The sequence below is a fragment of the Medicago sativa genome, chromosome 7 (genome assembly GCF_051527215.1).
Source record: "Medicago sativa cultivar Bolivia chromosome 7, Bolivia_mono, whole genome shotgun sequence".
NCBI classification, from domain to species: Eukaryota; Viridiplantae; Streptophyta; class Magnoliopsida; order Fabales; family Fabaceae; genus Medicago; species Medicago sativa.
In genome coordinates this window covers 53,144,561-53,163,128 of record NC_140755.1, presented here as the reverse complement: position 1 = coordinate 53,163,128, position 18,568 = coordinate 53,144,561, and the positions used below count along the sequence as shown (strand labels likewise).

The 18,568-nt window shown below is 32.8% G+C and overlaps 1 protein-coding gene and 1 pseudogene across 1 annotated transcript; both read right to left on the bottom strand.

Annotated features, from left to right (window-relative positions):
• Nucleotides 1–602: 602 nt before the first annotated feature.
• LOC146906734 (putative ubiquitin-conjugating enzyme E2 38 pseudogene) lies at nucleotides 603–1,874 on the bottom strand (annotated as a pseudogene).
• A 7,855-nt stretch (nucleotides 1,875–9,729) lies between these two features.
• Nucleotides 9,730–15,957, bottom strand: RUG3 (Regulator of chromosome condensation (RCC1) family protein). The gene is made up of 6 exons (XM_085724454.1): nucleotides 15,391–15,957; nucleotides 13,428–13,567; nucleotides 11,378–11,572; nucleotides 11,141–11,269; nucleotides 10,891–11,046; nucleotides 9,730–10,366 (listed from the first exon to the last, which is right to left on the bottom strand). The coding sequence occupies exons 1-6, from the start codon at nucleotides 15,903–15,905 to the stop codon at nucleotides 10,173–10,175; spliced, it is 1,329 nt and encodes a 442-aa protein (XP_085580580.1). The 5' UTR covers nucleotides 15,906–15,957; the 3' UTR covers nucleotides 9,730–10,172.
• Between the last annotated feature and the right edge of the window lie 2,611 nt (nucleotides 15,958–18,568).

Sequence of the window (18,568 nt, the reverse complement as noted above, 5' to 3'; positions counted from 1 at the left end):
CAATATAACATTATTGTAGATAAACTTGTTTAAAGATAAAATTAGAAGTTAAAAAAACCACCCAAATACTAGTTACTTTATTCTTCACAAGTACATGTTTAAAGTATACTCATTAGAAGATTCTTGTATCTAATTAATGAGGCAGTATAGCTCAATTGTTAAATTAATTAAAGGACAAAATGTCCAATTTAGCCTATAATTTCAAAACAAGATTATATTTTATTCTTCAAAGACCATAATTACTAAGAGAATTATAGGTTGCCTGTGAAGAACCGTGGGTAATTTACCCATCACTCAATCAAATCAAAAGTATGATATGAATAAATTTGCAAGTTAATTTGTAGGTACCATTTGCAAAGTTACTCATACAACACAACAATATTTACTCTTAACCAAAGAGAAAAGATTGGTGGACACCCATCCACCCAACTTATCCCTTCTTTAAATGCCTCACTTGTTTGTTATTTGGTGGTGGGAATGTAAGTCTTCATTTAAAATGGATGAATGAGTGTATACATATCATATCATTACCCTTAACCAAAACCTATTGTTATTTATCAAATGTAGATGAAGCCATACAAAACTTAATTTCAAACTATACTAACCTCAACTCTACGAAGCCGCACCAAAGCACAAGCACTACTTAACTTCACTTGGAAAAAAAGTTGTAAAACCAAATACGATGCGGAACAAAGAAGAAGAAAAAGATAAGGAACAATTTAACTTGATTGAAGCTAGAAACGTTTCATAAACCAGAGTGACTTAGAGAAAAATAAAATGCAATTCTTTATAGACTAAAAACCTAACAAAGATAAGATTTTTCTTTTGTTATAGAATAAAAATAAAATTAAACTCGTGATAAAAAGTACTCTTTTTCTTCTACTTCTTCTTCTTCAATCCCAAAGCTAGTTTGATCTTCCCCATAGCTTTCTTGAAGATTCCACCCCCACCGTTGGATCTCTTACTCTTACTCTTGCTCCTGTCCTTGCCTTGTTCTTCAAGCTCCAACTCTTGAAGAAAACCCTCCAAAGAAGCACCACATTTTATAAACTGCTTATACATATTGCAGTAAGCAGACTGTAAAGACTTCTGAAAAGACTCCCTAACCTTAATACCTGTCGTCGAGGTCGATGAAGACGACGATGCCATTTGGTTGTTGTTGTAACTATAATACCCAACCATCACACGTCCATTCACATACTCTCTACATGCAGCAAGAAGAACATGACCTCTTTCACGAAAGTGTTCCTTCACAAAATCCTCAAAATTCTTAGGTGGTTTTTGAATTAGGTTAACGACAGTGTAGCACGTGAGAACAAAAACATCTTCCATGTAAGCACGTGACTTTTTTTCATGAAAAGAACGTTTGAACACACGATAAGTAGGTGCGTTAAAAAGTGGCTTCTCGTTGAGAACAAGCCCTTGAATAGAAACTAAAACCTGAAGAATAGTTGAACTCGATGGGTCCCAACCTTCGCACTTTTTACCAATATATGTGTTAAGAAGGCTTAAACAAACAAAACCGTTAGGGTAGAGATTAGGGTTTAGACCATACCCGAATGAGTGGTAATGGAACATTGGCGGGATGTTTGGGTAATCGGAGGGGAATTGAATGTCGAAGAAGAAGAGCCGTCGTGGTAAGGTGTACCGGCAGCGCCAACGATGACTGCGCGTAGTAAATCAATACGGCGTTCGTAGGCTCTGACGTGGATGGAATCAGGGAGATTCTTTTTGAGGATTTTCCACTCTTTCATGATTCTTTTATATATGGCACTTTTTGTGTCGCTGAAGCAATTTCCACCGATGTTGTTGAGGCGGTATTTGTGATCGGAAACGTCTGAAACCAAGTCGAAATTGTTCTTCATCTTTTCCATCTTATTCGACTTTTTTTCACTCTCAATTCTAAACCAAGTACGGTGCTATGTTACTATTATTTGTGACTCAATGCTATATATAAAGATTGGAACTCACGTTACAAATAGTTGTGATCTTTTAATTTTTTTTACAATATTTGTGACTTTTTTTTTGGGGAATATTAGTGACTTTTAAATTGTAACAAACTAGTGTGTTAACCCGTGCAATGCACGGGTGCTAGGCTATTTTTTTAAATCTCTAAAATATATTATATTTTTTGCAGAGTAAAAAAAACAATGGTGTACTTAAAAAAACGATGTTTTAAATAGTTATTCAGATAAGCACAAGTTATAATTCCGTCATACTTAAAATATTTCAAGAAGATGTAGTATCATTCTCATTTGTGTAGTTGATTTTTGTGTAATAGGCTGGTCCACACCAGCGTTGACACCCCCATAAAGTTCAACGATGGTATCATAGTTTGGTTTGATCTCGGATGCATAAGGCATGACAATGGGGTGTAATTGAGAAGGGTTTTACGTTTCCCTTCTGGAAGAAAAAGAAGTGTAATTGTAATATCTTTGCAATTTATTTCCGGTAGGGTTTTACGTTTCCCTTCCGGATCTGATCCTCGACTTTAATATACTTATATTTTACCCTACTAATATCCAATGGGGATCAGAAATTGAATCACATCCCCTTCTCCGCGCGGGTTTGGGTATCCCCGTCTTATCCTCACCCCCGTAATGAATCATTTTTTTAATACAAAAAGAAGTTTTTCGAGCACCACAAGCAATGTTATACTGCATTATTCAACAATATGATGACATTAAGATTTCCATGATCGAGAAATTTGGTTGCTCCTTTTAATTTCAATAGCAATTATGATAACATGGAAAATCTCAATAGGCAATAAAGTAATTTTCTTCGTTTGAAAAGAGTTTGAGTATGTGTTCGGGGTGGATACATATATCCATGTTACCCATGCTAAGAAATCAGTGATAAACTAAACCTATACCTAAACCCAGTCAAATCAAGGTGGGTTCGGGCGGGTAACTGCGGGTACGGGTTTTGCTATCATGCTTAGTAGAAAGTCTCATAATTGAGGGAGAGATGTTAATGTGTCAAGTGTAAGTTAAAGTTCCACATTGAATGTAATAGTGGATGTTGAGAAACATATACTCTCTCTTGTCTCATTTATAAGCAAATTCTACTTTTTAGATTCATTCAATAAATGATGTATATGGTCAACAATATAGACCACATACATCATTTATTAAATGAATTTGAAAAGTTCTCGTGAGCTTAGCTCAGTGGGTATGGACAATGCATACTATATGCAAAGTCCGGGGTTTAAACCCCGACCACCACAAAAAAAAATGAATTTAAAAAGTCAAAATTTGCTTATAATAGTGACCAGATGGAGTAAGTGATATGACCCATATACCTAATACCTTAAGGTTTATGGTGAAGATGTGATGTCAAACTCGCTTGTGTGGATTCTCCTAGTTTGATGTGATAATCAAATTTAATGTAGGATCCCCTGAAAGGCATAATATTATAATGAACTTTTTTTTTTTAGCTTTTTGATGTCATTCTCTTTCCTATGAATTTGTTCATTCAACCTCTATTGTTTTAAATTCATTCATTTTTTATTCTTGGTGGCAAGTGATCATGAAAATTTGCATTTGTGTTACACTAATTTGACAAAACTCATGTTTATTACACATTTAAAATTATGTGGCGTTTTTTTTTAATTGAATCTATTTTTTGGTAAAATAATTACACAAAAATTTCAAACTCTATAAAAAAACTCATAAAATTACCGACAACTCGCACTATTTCCTATACTCTGACAAACAAACACACAATACTTATTTTTTTCTCTTATCTTCTTTCATGTTCAAATTTCCTTTTCATATATGTTCTTTTTCTTCGAATATACTTTCTTTCTTCACTTGAAAAGAATGAACAAAAATCTCCCTCAATGAAACACCTCCAACCAACCTTTTTGAACATGTTGTGCCTCCATTTGACCTTATTCGACTATATCACATGATTACAGACGCGGAGAATTACACAGTTGATTAACAAATGTTAATGTATCAAGTGTGAATTAAAGTTCTTTAAAAAAAGTGTGAATCAAAGTTATATATTGGATCAAATAGTATAATTTGAACAACAAATAAGTGAGATGACTCATATAACTAATGTCTTAAGATTTAGGGTGACTATGTGATATCAAACTCGATGTAGGATACCTAGAAAGTTCCAAAATTATGATGAACTATTTTGTTAGTTTTTAGATATCATTTGTTTAATTTTTCATCTTAAATTTTATTTATTAGATGTCATTCGCTTTCATGCTATTTTTTTATTCAACCTCCATTATTTCAAGTTCATTGGTGGAATCTGACAACGAAAAAATATATGTGTTTTGTTGAGTTGAAAAAATATACGCTTGTTTGAAATTTTAAAATGATGTGACGTTTTTTTAATTGAGTCTAATTTTTGATAAAATAGTTATCTCGAAATCTTCAAATCCTTCAAAAAAAAATTGCAAAATTATCATAAACTCATTTCATTCCTTATACTCTCACGGTTAAAACACACATTTTTTTTTTATTATCATTTCTCTCATGTTAAATTTGATTTTTAACCGTCTTTCTTTTTCTAATTTGATTTCCTTACTCTCATGAAAGAAAGAAACATAAACCTACCACCTTAAAACCACCACCAACCACCTTTTTTGGCATATTGTGACTCATCTTAACTTTATTTGGCAATGTCCCCGTATTAAGAGAAATGTGTAACGTCCACATATTAAGTTCTACATTGGATGCAATAGTAGATGCTGAGGAAAATATAAGAGAAATTACTCATATGCCTAATGTTTCAAGGTTTTGGTGTAAAAATTAACTTCTTTTTATAAATTGGTTATGAAAATAAATGGTATTGAATTTTGGATTGAAAATAAATTGGTTTAAAAAAAATAATTTCTTTTTATATATGTGTAAAGAAAAAACTTGTTCTTCAATTCGTCAACAACATTGAATTTTAGATTGAATAACATCTTGGTATAATTATTGTGGTTATGAACAGTAGGTATGCTTGGATTTAACTGAATATATTAGCTTTGAGTGTTAATTTTTTCTGAATTTGTGAAATTTGTTAATTACTTTTCCATAACTTGATCTTTCCAAGGAAAACCACCACACATGCATTGTCAGAAGATTCAGATAGTATAAAATCGGCTAAGTCATCCACAAAATAATGGAGAATACACTTGAATCGATAACTAAATATACCATAAACATTTTCATGTTACTATTCTATGAAAGTATAGATTTTATAAGTTGATGTCAACAAAGATTAATGAAGTAAACAAACCCATTCTTTTTTAGATCCATAGAAATAATCTTCGTCATAACACCATCAAAAATTATTCATCTTCAACCTCAACTTTAGCCAACATTTCGATTATATCTTGAAAATTGATACAAATTTATGTAGTTAAATATTGACCTTAAAAATATTTTATATCATATTATGATGTCTCATAAAATTTAATAAACTTAATCGAAACTCACCAAGCATAACTTCATATTTGTAACTATTTAAATGAAAATTTGAAGGATGGGTAAAAAAATATGAATAATAAGGAACGATTCCATGATCAACATGTCTGATCTTAGTCTTATCTGTAAAGTTGAGACAATATATATGCGATGTTGTCATGACTTCTTGTATTTCATTGATACTGACTCGAAAATTATGCATGATAAAGATAATCTTTTCTTTCAAAGAAAATTTGAACTTGTTAAAATGTTTGCTACTAACCATTGCATGTATTTTGCGACCCTGCATGTAAAAATAATTAAAAAAAATACTCATGTAACATATTAATATTAATCTTTTATAAATGACGAAAGCATAATAGTATCGAAATATAAAATCTAAAAAACTCACATAGTTATCCATTAAAATCAAATGGACTATCGTTGGTTTTTCAAAGTTATTCGAATAAGTTGATGTCCATAGTCTAACAATTCGTGCAATAAAGCACCATTTTCTTTTATTGTCGTTAATGTCAATGAGATAATCAAAGTTGGCAGCCATTTAGAAATTTAGAAAAGAAAGGAATTCGATAAGAATGATTGAGTGACATAAAATCGTAAAGTATGAAAATTACTTATAGCGCAAGTGGTAGACAAATTCACGTTGACGGTAGAAATTATAATTGTAAAGTGATTAATTAGAATTTTAGTCAACAAAATTTTACTGTAGCTTTCTATAATATAAAAATGGATTTAAAAATTCATTCTATGGCAATATGCTTCTATTAGGCATATGTATGTCAACGATATAATGAATGACTTTGACATGGATTTTTTTGACCAAACCTTTAAAATATATGAAAGACTTTCTGGAGTAAAAAAGTATTTGAATGGTTTCTACAATAAAAATGTCCGGTTTCATTTAACGAAGAAAATTAATTCTATGTTAATGTGAATTTAATAGGTATATGTCAATGATATGAATGTCTTTCTATAATAAAAAAAATTCGGTCTTTCTATAATAAAAATTGATTTAACGAAGTAAAAAATTATATGAATGGTTTTCTATAATTAAAAAACTTATATGAATGGTTGACACAACAGCGAATTTCGGTTTAATTTAACCACACAAAAAATTCATTATGTTAATGTGTATTTATTAGACAAATGTCAATGATATGAATATCTTTCTATAATAAAAAAATAAATTTGATCGGTCTCTATAACAAAAAAATTTGGTTTGATTTATTTTATTGTGGCCTTTACGAAAAAATTGCACAGAAAAATATTCATTATATTTTAATCTGAATTTAATAGGCATAGTCAATGATATGTATGGCTTTCTACAACAAAAATATACGGTTACATATAACAAAAAAATTTAATAACATGTTAATGTGATTTTATTAGGCACATGTCAACATATGAATGACTTTCTATAAATAAAAAATTAATTTGAATGGTTAATATAACAACAAAAAATTCAAGTGATTTGTAGAACAAAAAAATTCTATGTGATTTGTTTTCTAAAAATAGGACACGTGGCATTGGGAGTTGTTAGAGGATTTTGGATTGCCATGTGGATTATTCATTTTGATCATTCTCATTTGTATGTATAGAGGATTCAAAAAGTCATGTTCTCGTGAGCTTAGCTCATATGGTTGGACAATGCATAAAATATGCAAGGTCCGGTGTTCAAACCCCGGCCACTACCAAAAAAAATTCAAAAAGTCCTGTTTTTTTGGTGGTGGCCGGGGTTCGAACCCCGGACCTTGCATATTTTTATGCATTGTCCAAGACAACAATATAAAATTAATCATTAATATTAAATCTAAAATAATATTATTAAAGGATAAAATAGTAAAAAAAATATTAAAGGATAAAATAGTAAAAAAAAATTAGTTTAAATCAAGGGCAAAATAGGTAATGAAAAAGCGAACTCAAACTCATGATGTAAAGAAGTATAATATTGTTTACTGATATTTTTGGTAAACAAAAGTGCTAGTTTTAAAATGTTACCTGCAGGATAAAACTAGAAAACTTAGGACATGTTGTGCAATGTTTCTTTTAAAACTATTTGAGTGTTCATGATGTTCATGAGTTTTAAAAGGATGAATAAAACTGTCTTGTTCGGCAGAATCAACAAGGTTTTCAGAATCTAAAATGAACAAAAGTTTTACAAGATGAAAGTAAAGAGATTTAAAAGAAAATAATTTGCAATGAATTAAATGAAAGATGCTTCATCAAATCAACATACACTGTCTTGTTACTCTTTTCTCTATGTAATAATTCGAGCATAAATTTTTTTGTATATGACTTGTGACCTCTATTTGTTATGAAAAACTATAAATCAATTGTCCTAAACTATAAACCTTCAACACGCTTGGCTCGACCTCCACGTGTCTTGGACCCTTGATCTTGTCTCTTAAGAGAGAATTTGAATTCCCTTCAGTCGAATTCTGATACTTGAAAATGCTCATGTACAACATGTATCGAATGTATTTGTATTCAACTTACACTTGAAGGAACTCCCTTTCGACAAACAACTTTTCTCCCGTCGAAAACAAATATTTGAAATATAGGCTAACAAATATATAAAGAATTCGGGCTGACTTTTTTCCTTGCTAATATTAGCCTTCATTTAAAGTATTATGGTTACTATTTTATCCTTTTTATAATATTACGTAAATTATTAATTAAAAAAATAGTTAAATCTTGTTAAAATAAGAACAACTTCACTACAATAGGAACAATATTATCTATAATTTATAATGATGTTTAAAGAAAATAGGGTATTATGGGTTAAATTATTTATTGGGGAATTAGTCACTTTAGTCCCTGAATGGGGAACAATTCGTCAATTTAGTCCATGAATGCAGATAATATGCAAAACAGTCCCTGCATGGTCAATTTCAGGGACTAAAGTGACTAACGAAGTCTATATTCAGGGACTAAATTGACTAACGGAGTCTGCATTCAGGGACTAAATTGACTAACAAAGTCTACATTCAGGGACTATTTTGCAATTTATCTGCATTCAGGGACTAAATTGACGAATCGTTCCCCATTCAGGGACTAAAGTGACTAATTCCCCATTATTTATTATTTCTCAATTATACCCTTAAACAAATTTTCCTATAATAATAGTAATAATAATATATTGTTGATGTCATTAAAAAAGATAAAGTTTTGTATTATATTTATTATATTGTTGGTGTAATTTAAAAGGATAAACATGTTACAATATGAAATCACAAACATTTAATAAAAATCTAACCAATTTCATAAAAAAAAATATTGTTCATAATTTACACATGTTAACGAAATAAAAAGAACAGACAATAATATATATAAACGCTAGTTTATATAAAGGTAAATGTCATTTAATTAAAATTTGTTTTTGATTTTCTAAACTATTTTGCCATGTTATCTGACTTGAAGTCTTGAACCAACTTGATTGCTCGTCAGTTAGATTTGAAATTAAAGAATCAACTTGATTGCTCGTCAGTTAGATTTGAAATTAAAAATAAATGAATAAACTTTTGACCTAATCCAAACCAATGAATTTTAGCTCGGTCAGATAAAAAAAGTTTGACCCCAATCTCATGTACCCCTCTTAAACCTAGGTACACACTAATTTTTTTTTTAATCTTCCTTGCTTGCATACAAAACAAATATTATTGAAAAAAAGAAAAGGGAAAGAACATTTATACAAAGTTTCACGAGCTCAATTCATCAAAAAAATGAGCACACAAGTCACATAGCAGATGATCCTGCCTTTTTTTTTGTGGTGGTCAGAGTTTGAACCCCAGACCTTACATATATTATGCATATTTTTGGTTAAATTTAAAATTAAAAATAAATGAATAAACTTTTGACCTAATCCAAACCAATGAATTTTAGCTCGGTCAGATAAAAAAAGTTTGACCCCAATCTCATGTACCCCTCTTAAACCTAGGTACACATTAATTTTTTTTTTTTTAATCTTCCTTGCATACAAAACAAATATTATTGAAAAAAAGAAAAGGGAAAGAACATTTATACAAAGTTTCACGAGCTCAATTCATCAAAAAAAATGAGCACACAAGTCACATAGCAGATGATCCTGCCTTTTTTTTTTTGTGGTGGTCAGGGTTTGAACCCCAGACCTTACATATATTATGCATTTTTTTGGTGGTGGCCAGAGTTTGAACCTCAGACCTTGCATATATTATGCATTGTCCCCACCAACTGAGCTAAACTCACGAGGACAGATGATCCTGCTTTAACAGCATGTTAAGAATTATATAAGAACCAACAAAGAGGAAACTAGTCCACATTAACAAACTCAATATTACTTTTAAGTCTATAACTATTAGACCATGAACACTGCAATTCAATGATCTTGTGTTCATACAGTATTTTCTACATTGAAAGTTGCAAATGAAGCATCAGACATTTCAATAGATTTTCTTCAAATGTAAGTTGATATTCATATTGCATTAGTTACAACGTTACGACAATATAAAGTTTGTCAAAACTAAATTGCGTAACCACAAAGAAACAACACCCCCTATCGGTAGCGCTGATAGTGAGTTAGAGATCTGAATCTGTTGTAACAATCATGTGTAATCACCATTTATTCATTGATGCATTCTATTCCACAAAAAGAAGAGCTTTTTCAGGATTTCACCCATGAAATATACGTTGGTCAAGAACAACTATATCCATGCCAACACGGCATTACTGTCAATGAAGAAATCTCCAGGACAGCTGACATAATCAACAACTTTCCCTCAAAGCTAAACACATGGCATGTGATGCGCCATTTGCAATTGATAAAACCTTGTGTGATCCTAATCCATCATCTTCCATTAAAAAATTGACTTCAACAGGGCATGGTTGTATCGCTGGTAGCCCAGGAACTCCCAACTGCGAATCACTGGCATTTCCCCACATGTATAATTTTCCTTTATCTGTTCAGTGCCAAAAAGTGCTTGTTATAAAATTTGCACTACATTAACTTGACAAATTGTTAAACGAAACTGATTAAAAATATAATATCAAATTCCTGTCTTATATTTTCTGCCATAAAACCACAAGATAGTCTCAGACTGACATTTTATCTGAGTCAAAACCAGTCTAGTTTCCAGATCCATAATCATCACTGAAACCAGATAATGAACTTGATAAACACAATCAATTTGGTTCCAAATGTAATTGTAAATTCCTGACTCATGCCATATATTGGGCAGTGGCCACCGTCAATATAGAAATATAATGTGCAGAGTGGCTGATATACTAAAAGTAGCACCAAGAACCGGAAAAACCAACAAGCTTACATTGCCATGCATTTTTGAGAACCATATATAGTCTAATGACCGTCATTAGACTATATAATCTAGAGAATTCACGGTGAAGGATAAAAGTTACTATCTATGTATTGAAGTATACAATTTTGCATATCGTAAGATATGCCAGGTGAGATGAATCATCTTACCTGTGACAGCTGCAGATGAAGCACCCCCACAAGAAATATATATAATATGCTCATGAGCTATAGCCTCGACTAATGTTGGTATCTTCTGGTTCTCGACAGATCCATGACCCAACTGACCTTGTCCACCATGGCCCCATGAAAGCACTTTGCCGTCATCTGATACAAATGAAGATTGAAATAGTTAAAACGATACAAACCACTGGAAACAGAAATGAAATCGTACTGCTAGCTTAAAGTCGCATGAATTTACCTGTTAATGCAAGGGAGTGATATCCTCCGCTTGCTATTTGAATTACTCGAACCTTCTCAAGGCTAGGTACTGGTCTGGGTCTCCAACCACCAATTCTATCACCTCTCCCAAGTTCATAGTTAGAATTTGCTGATAAAATGCCAACAATGTGAATTTTCCAAGATTGAAGCACTATATAAATGGATTGTGCTATTTTCTGGAAGAAAAAAAAAATCATATAAAGGAGGTGAGAATTACCTCCCCAGTTCCACAGTTGTCCTTCCTCTGTCAATGCCAGTGTGAAAAATCCCCCACAAGAAACAGCAGCAACAGAGAAAGGTAATTCTTTTACTTTGCAAGGGATACTAAGTCCACCTGCATGATCTGGGCCCCGACCAGGACCAAGGCCCAATCGACCTTCTCCTTCTTCTCGACCCCATATATAAAGCTCCCCTACATCCAACATAATCAGTTTCAAAGTGCGTACCATTATTGGAACATCTAGGTCATATTCAATACTATCGGACATTTCTACACAAACTCAAATTAGTCACTAGAAAGAAAGAAAGTACATCCTAGTCGATGATTTTAGAAGATATGAAAATTATCTCATAATGGATCAGATCTTACTGTAATTTAGAATATCTTAGGACTGGTTTCTATATTCATTTTTGTTTCGTGATTGTTTCCTTATTTGAAGTCTTAATTATTTCTCTTAACTCCTTACTCATCTAAAGACTAAAACCCTATAACTTCAAGATGGTATCAAGGAGGTAACATCCTCCATGATCTGTCTTGTCACTGTTCTGCTGCTGAGTTCCTTAAGATATGGAACTCTGCAATAATAATGTCTACATCTCCAAGATTATTTTCTTCCACCAATCATCCACAAATTTTGACCATCTTTTCTCTCTGATAGTATCTTTTATGAATTGATTATTCAACCTTCCATCAGTTTAGAGGCCTTACATCAGTTTATCTCACTGTCATATCCTCCTTTTGGGGGACTCAATAGCCTTTATAGCCCACAAAAACGTTTTGGCTCATATCCTAGTTGCAGTTTAGCCCACCAGCCCCAACTGTACTTTAGCCTTGTCTGTCCTGATGTTGTTTGGCACTAGTTGTCCAATGTGCAATTTGGCCCCAACTATCCCATTTGAAATCTGGCCCTTGTAATGTGCCATGTTGTGATGTATTAGTGATGAATTAATTGTGATTTCTCCAACCTCCCATTGTGAGCCATACCAATGGTTATTACTATTAGCTAAATTCAGAAACATATTCCTGCTTAGACTTTGCTTAATTCAAAGTCTTTATTCATTATCTTTCCTCGTTTCGCATGATCTTTTCTAAAACAAAATAACTTCAACAAATGACAGGCAGTCCCAAGCTACCTTAAATTCATAACTACAAGTGGCTTTGAACAGCATGCTAATTTCTTTGAGGTAGAAAGTATAAACTTATCGGATAAACGAAAATAGGGGAATGACAGATGAAGCAAATAAACATTGCATGCATTAGTTTCCCCTGTGGGGGCAACCGCCTGCACAAAATTACAGACTGTGTGTCTCTCCACTGTGTTTTCATATTTTTTAAATGTGAGTAGTGTTGTTTTGTAGTCTTTAAATATATTAAAAAAAAAGGGCAGCCCGGTGCATTAAAGCTCTCACATATGCAGGGTCTGGGAATGGGTCCCCCCATTTTGGTGTATTGTACGCAACCTTACCCTGTTTTTTACACAAGAGTCTTTAAATATATTAAAATTACAACAATAAATTTTAATGTGTCTTTTATTAACCGTTTTGGTTAATTTGGTCCTAAAATATATTTTTTGTTAGTCAATTTGATCAATAAAATTATTAACAAAAGAGACATCTTAACATTACTATGTTACATAAATCATTAAGATTCATTTATGTCATCTTCACATATCATCACAGAAAACATTTGAACACACACTCAAACAGAAGTTACTGTCAGCAGAAGTTAATACAATGAGTAAAATACGCACAAGGTACAACATAACATAGAAATCTAAATCTGCAATTAAGCATTAAAATTAGATGGCCTGTGCAAAACAATCAATTCATCTACAAATTTATATGATGTGATCCATAAATTGTATCTGGAGAGAGAGTAAACAATGTAGTGTTAGAAGACATGGAAAAGCAATGGTTTGGCACGAGACAAAAACACAATTGAAGTGATGAGCATTACTTAAAATTTTAATAACTTCATTTTTTAACAACTCATAATTCTAAACTTGTATTTAAAAGTGATAAAATGAAGTACTGGCCATCAAAATTACCTGATTCAGTTACTGCCGCAGTATGCGCTCCACTAGTAGCAATGTGTTTGATAGTCCCCTCCCAGGCCCCTTTTACCAACCTAGGGAATAGCTCCCTTGTGTATACTGAGTGTCCAAGTGCCCCAAAACCACCATAACCCCTGCAAACTTTATTTTCATCCATAGAAACTAATGTTATTCGGAGAAAAGAAAATGCAAATATGACTTGCACAAAACTTCAAATATTCATCATAAAATTTACAAAAATTTCAACTCCTTGAAATAAGTCTTTAAGTTGTGAAATATACATTCTAAACAAAATAAAAAGTAGAACTTGTTCTGAAAGTTTCACCGAAAGCTGTAGTTTACATGCAATGGCTGCAAACTTTGTGTATGGAAGTGGCAGAGCTCTACTAAGACTATGCTAAGACTATGTGGGATGGAGTTCCCTCTCCCCCAATAACCTCCACAAAATGTTAAGCAACCACTCTTCCAAATTAAATCGGTCCGTTATTAGATTGTAACAATGCAAAGGAATTGAGGTATCTACTGACAGAAAAAGAAAACGAATTGAAAAAAAAAGCCTTAGTCTAATATATACTTATTTCATATGCTGAATCCAAGCAAGAAAAGAGACAAGACTGAAGCCAACACTAACTTCATAACTTAGTCAGACAAACTTATTTATTAGTGTAGTAAAAAAATGAAAGTTATACCTTTCTAAAACTCTGCCACTCTCTATTACTAATGTAAATATAGTTATGGCATTCAGTGCATATTTGGATACACGGGATTGGAAAAGTAATTTTACTCTAGAGTAGATTTAGTGATAGGTAGAAAATTTACACAAACGGATACACGGGATTGGAAAAGTAATTTTACTCTAGAGTAGATTTAGTGAGAGGTAGAAAATTTACACAAACTTGCATATAAAAATTGCTTTTAGAATAGAAACATCTGAACATAAATCATTTCTTATCAAACTCAATTTTAACCATATAAATTCCAAACCGTGTTTCATTATTAAACGCAACACACAACCTCGTTTGAAATATTAACCTATCATGATTCACTACTACCATTCTTGGTCAAGCTAAGATATCTTAGTTAACGATAGTAACATTCACCAATGTGTTTGGATTCACAGTGAGATTGGTAAAATCACGACAAGCTACCGCAATTTTAGCAAACACTACACTTTGAAGCTTCAACAAAATCACACTGGTGCCGTGATTTTGTCAAAACCCACCGCTCCTTGAAGCATACACATACACTAAATCAATTTTAGCTTCAATTCTTCTAGCGAACATTGAACTATGTAGCACCGAAATTTGGTGTCTACATTTCACTATCTTGTTTGGTGTCTAGGTGTTAATGTCAGTGCAATGTCTTGTCTTGCCTGGTGACTATGCAAAATGTCAGTATTTTTTTATTTTAGGGTTATGCTAACCGGTAGGCAATGGTTAAGGAAATCCAAAAAAGAAAGTTTTAAGTTGAAAATACCACTTTTATACTTTTGAGTAGTTGAATGCACAAGTTCCAATGCAAGGTTACTATATTTGCTTCCTTAACCATTGCTTTGAGGGCACTGGTTAGCATTTCCCTTTTCTTTTTTTTTTTTATTATCCGGCCTAAAAACTGACTAATTCAAAGAACCAATCCCACCGTCCACTAGCAGAGGCTCAATTGAAGCCAAATTAAGGCTATGTATGGACTAACCCAAGACAGCACTTCTTGCCACCGGGGATTCGAACCAGAGACCTAGACAAGACAGATGCATACTCCAAGGTCCCAATCCTTTACCCCCAAGTCAACCCTTAGAGGTTAAACGTGTCAGTGTTGTATCTAGTGTCTACGCGAAATGATAAATACAGTATTCTAAGATATACATTAACATACAAAAAAAAAAAAAAGAAAAAAGCATTAAACAAACTATGCACCCTAAAAATGCATTAAATTAAGGTAAGCTTGAAGTGATTCTGACCATGTAAAAACTTCACCAGCAGAAGTAAGCGCAACAGAATGCAACCCACCAAGAGCAACAGACTTCACATTATCAAGATGAGGATTCAAAGTAGGAACAAACATCGAATTCTCATGACCTAACCCTAATCTCCCACCATCACCTTTACCCCAAACCCAAAGCCCACCATCAACAACCAAACAAGAATGAAAAAGCCCACACGAAATACCCACTTCCACCCCTTTATTGTTGCTCCCCTCAGGCCCAGGTAAAAGCCCGGGGGTGTTGAAAAGATTGAATTTTGGAGGGAGAAGTAGGTTGGTGACTGGAGATGGGTAGAGACGAGTTTCTTCGACGCCGCCGCCGAGTTGGCCGGAGGCGCCTTTGCCCCATGAGAGGAGTTGGATTGTGGTGGGGTTGGGGGTGTCTGAGGTGTAGAGTGTGGAGGTTTTCGTGGTGGTGGAGAAGGAGGAATATAAGCGGTGTGTTAGCGTCGCTATGCGGCGGCGGTGACGGTGGAGATTCGTCGCCATCATCTGATAAAATGTTTTATTTTACAGTAACTCAGAATGTACAACTGCACGACGTGACATTTGATTATCGTTAATTATGCTGATTAGTATTTTTTTTTTTTTGAATAAATTATGGTTTTTTTTTTTTTTTTGAGGGAAGAATAAATTATGCTGATTAGTTGATTTGTGTAACATTCAGGATCTGTTTGGATAAAGAAGCGGGGTGGAATGGAAAGAAGTTAGATCTGATGCGGTGACGAATAATTAGTTCAGGGAGACTGATTTAATCTAAGGGTTAAATTAAGTGGTACACTGGTGGAATTTTTTTTTTCGACCCTAATGCCAAAAAAATTGAAACTTTTGACCCCCTTTCAAATTTATATATCAAAATGACCCACTTTCAGACTTTTTTTTGTTTGTTTTGTCTTTTAGTGGCTCATTACAGCCATTTCAAATGACTGTAATGGCAGAAGTTGACACGTTGCACCTGCAAGCCACTGCCAACCCCACTTTTCTGCAGGATTTGATTTTTTTTTTGTTTTCTTTTAATACCGCCAGATGGAATGGCGGTAATGGCCAATTTTTTTGACAAATGAGGTTTCGCCACGTGTCGACCAACAAAGGTAGCAATCCTGTCGTATTGAAAAATTGCAAAAATTTTTCAAAATGGCCTCGCCAGGAATCGAACAGATGAAATTTTTTCAAAATGGCCTCGCCAGGAATCGAACAGATGAAATTTTTTTTCAAAATGGCCTCGCCAGGAATCGAGCCAGATGGAATGGCGGTAATGGCCAATTTTTTTGACAAATGAGGTTTCGCCACGTGTCGACCAACAAAGGTAGCAATCCTGTCGTATTGAAAAATTGCAAAATTTTTTCAAAATGGCCTCGCCAGGAATCGAACAGATGAAATTTTTTTCAGCCAGGAATCGAACAGATGAAGTTTTTTTTCAAAATCGAACAATTTTTTTTCAAAATGGCCTCGCCAGGAATCGAACAGATGATAGTTTTGTGAACAGCTTCTGTGAAGAGCAAGTGCACAACCAACTAGACCATTTGTAATTGATTTTATAACTTTATTCATATAATATATATATCGAAACTGTGCTATAAAAGTTTTTTGTTGCCTTTATCTTTTAATTTGCGCATAAGTAACATTAATTAAAATTAATTTAACACGTTTCAAAAACATATTATTACGCTCGTTATAACTTATGCGTAACGGTTGATAATATAACTTAATGCTTCCTTAACAAAAATATAACTTAATGTCGTAACACATTTAATATAACTTAATGTGTAGCGGTTGATAATTACTTAATAACATAATATAACTTAATGTCGTAACACATTTAATATAACTTAATGTGTAGCGGTTGATAATTACTTAATAACATAATGTGCTCTATTTATCACGGAGTATTATTTACTAATTTATCACAAAGTCATAAAATATATACATTACGCTCGTTATAATTTATTTTTGTAAGAATATAAAATGGATTAAAATACCAAAAAACTTAGTCTAATAAATAAATGTTTTAGATTTATATAATTTAAACATATTTCATAAAAAAATTATTGCTTACCTTGTAAATTTCTGCGGTTTCTCATTGTATATATAAAAGTCTGAACAACATCATAACACAAGTGAAGTTGTGGTGTGGTGGAATTGTCTTCACAAAAAAAGGTTTAAAAGGTCACATGTTCACTCCATGCTTTCACAAATTTCACTCCATGCTTTCACAAAAAAAGGTTTAAAAGGTCACATGTTCGACTCCATGCTTTGGCCAATTTTTGCAAAACATTATTAACAATTGAAGACACAGCACGTTCGACTCCATGCTTTGGCCATTCACAAAAAAAGGTTTAAAAGGTCACATGTTCGACTCCATGCTTTGGCCATTTTTTGCAAAACATTATTAACAATTGAAGACACATCACAAAAAAACAAAAACGAAAAAATCGACTCCATGCTTTGGCCATTTTTTGCAAAACATTATTAACAATTGAAGACACAGCACAAAAAAACAAAAACGAAAAAAAATTAAAAAAATTGGCCATTACCGCCATTCCATCATTAACAATTGAAGACACAGCACAAAAAAAACAAAAACGAAAAAATCGACTCCATGCTTTGGCCATTTTTTGCAAAACATTATTAACAATTGAAGACACAGCACAAAAAAACAAAAACAAAAAAAATTAAAAAAATTGGCCATTACCGCCATTCCATCTGGCGGTATTAAAAGAAAACAAAAAAAAAATATCAAACCTTGCAGAAAAGTGGGGCTGGCAGTGGCTTGCAGTGCCACGTGTCAACTTCTGCCATTACAGTCATTTGAAATGGCTGTAATGAGCCACTAAAAGACAAAACAAACAAAAAAAAAGTCTGAAAGTGGGTCATTTTAGTATATAAATTTGAAAGGGGGTCAAAAGTTTCATTTTTTTTGGCATTAGGGTCGGAAAAAAAAATTCACACTGGTGAGGGACTTAACAGAACCCTCACCCTAGAATCCACCTATTTTACCGTAATCTGACTTTGAAATATTTTCTTCTATGATTTATTGAGTATTGTATTATTTTATAACTTCTATTATGTGGTCGAAATCTTTACTTATAATTTCTATTATTGCCTAATTATACTGGGGTAAAGGTGAGACGTTACATGTGTAACTAATGTATTCT

Coding starts and splice junctions, on each gene's coding strand:
- RUG3 (XM_085724454.1), bottom strand. CDS start 15,905: ATGATGGCGACGAATCTCCACCGTCACCGCCGCCGCATAGCGACGCTA. Junction 11,047..11,140: donor TCACTCCCTTGCATTAACAG/GTAAATTCATGC, acceptor CATTTGTATCAG/ATGACGGCAAAGTGCTTTCA. Junction 10,367..10,890: donor TTCATCTGCAGCTGTCACAG/GTAAGATGATTC, acceptor GGCACTGAACAG/ATAAAGGAAAATTATACATG.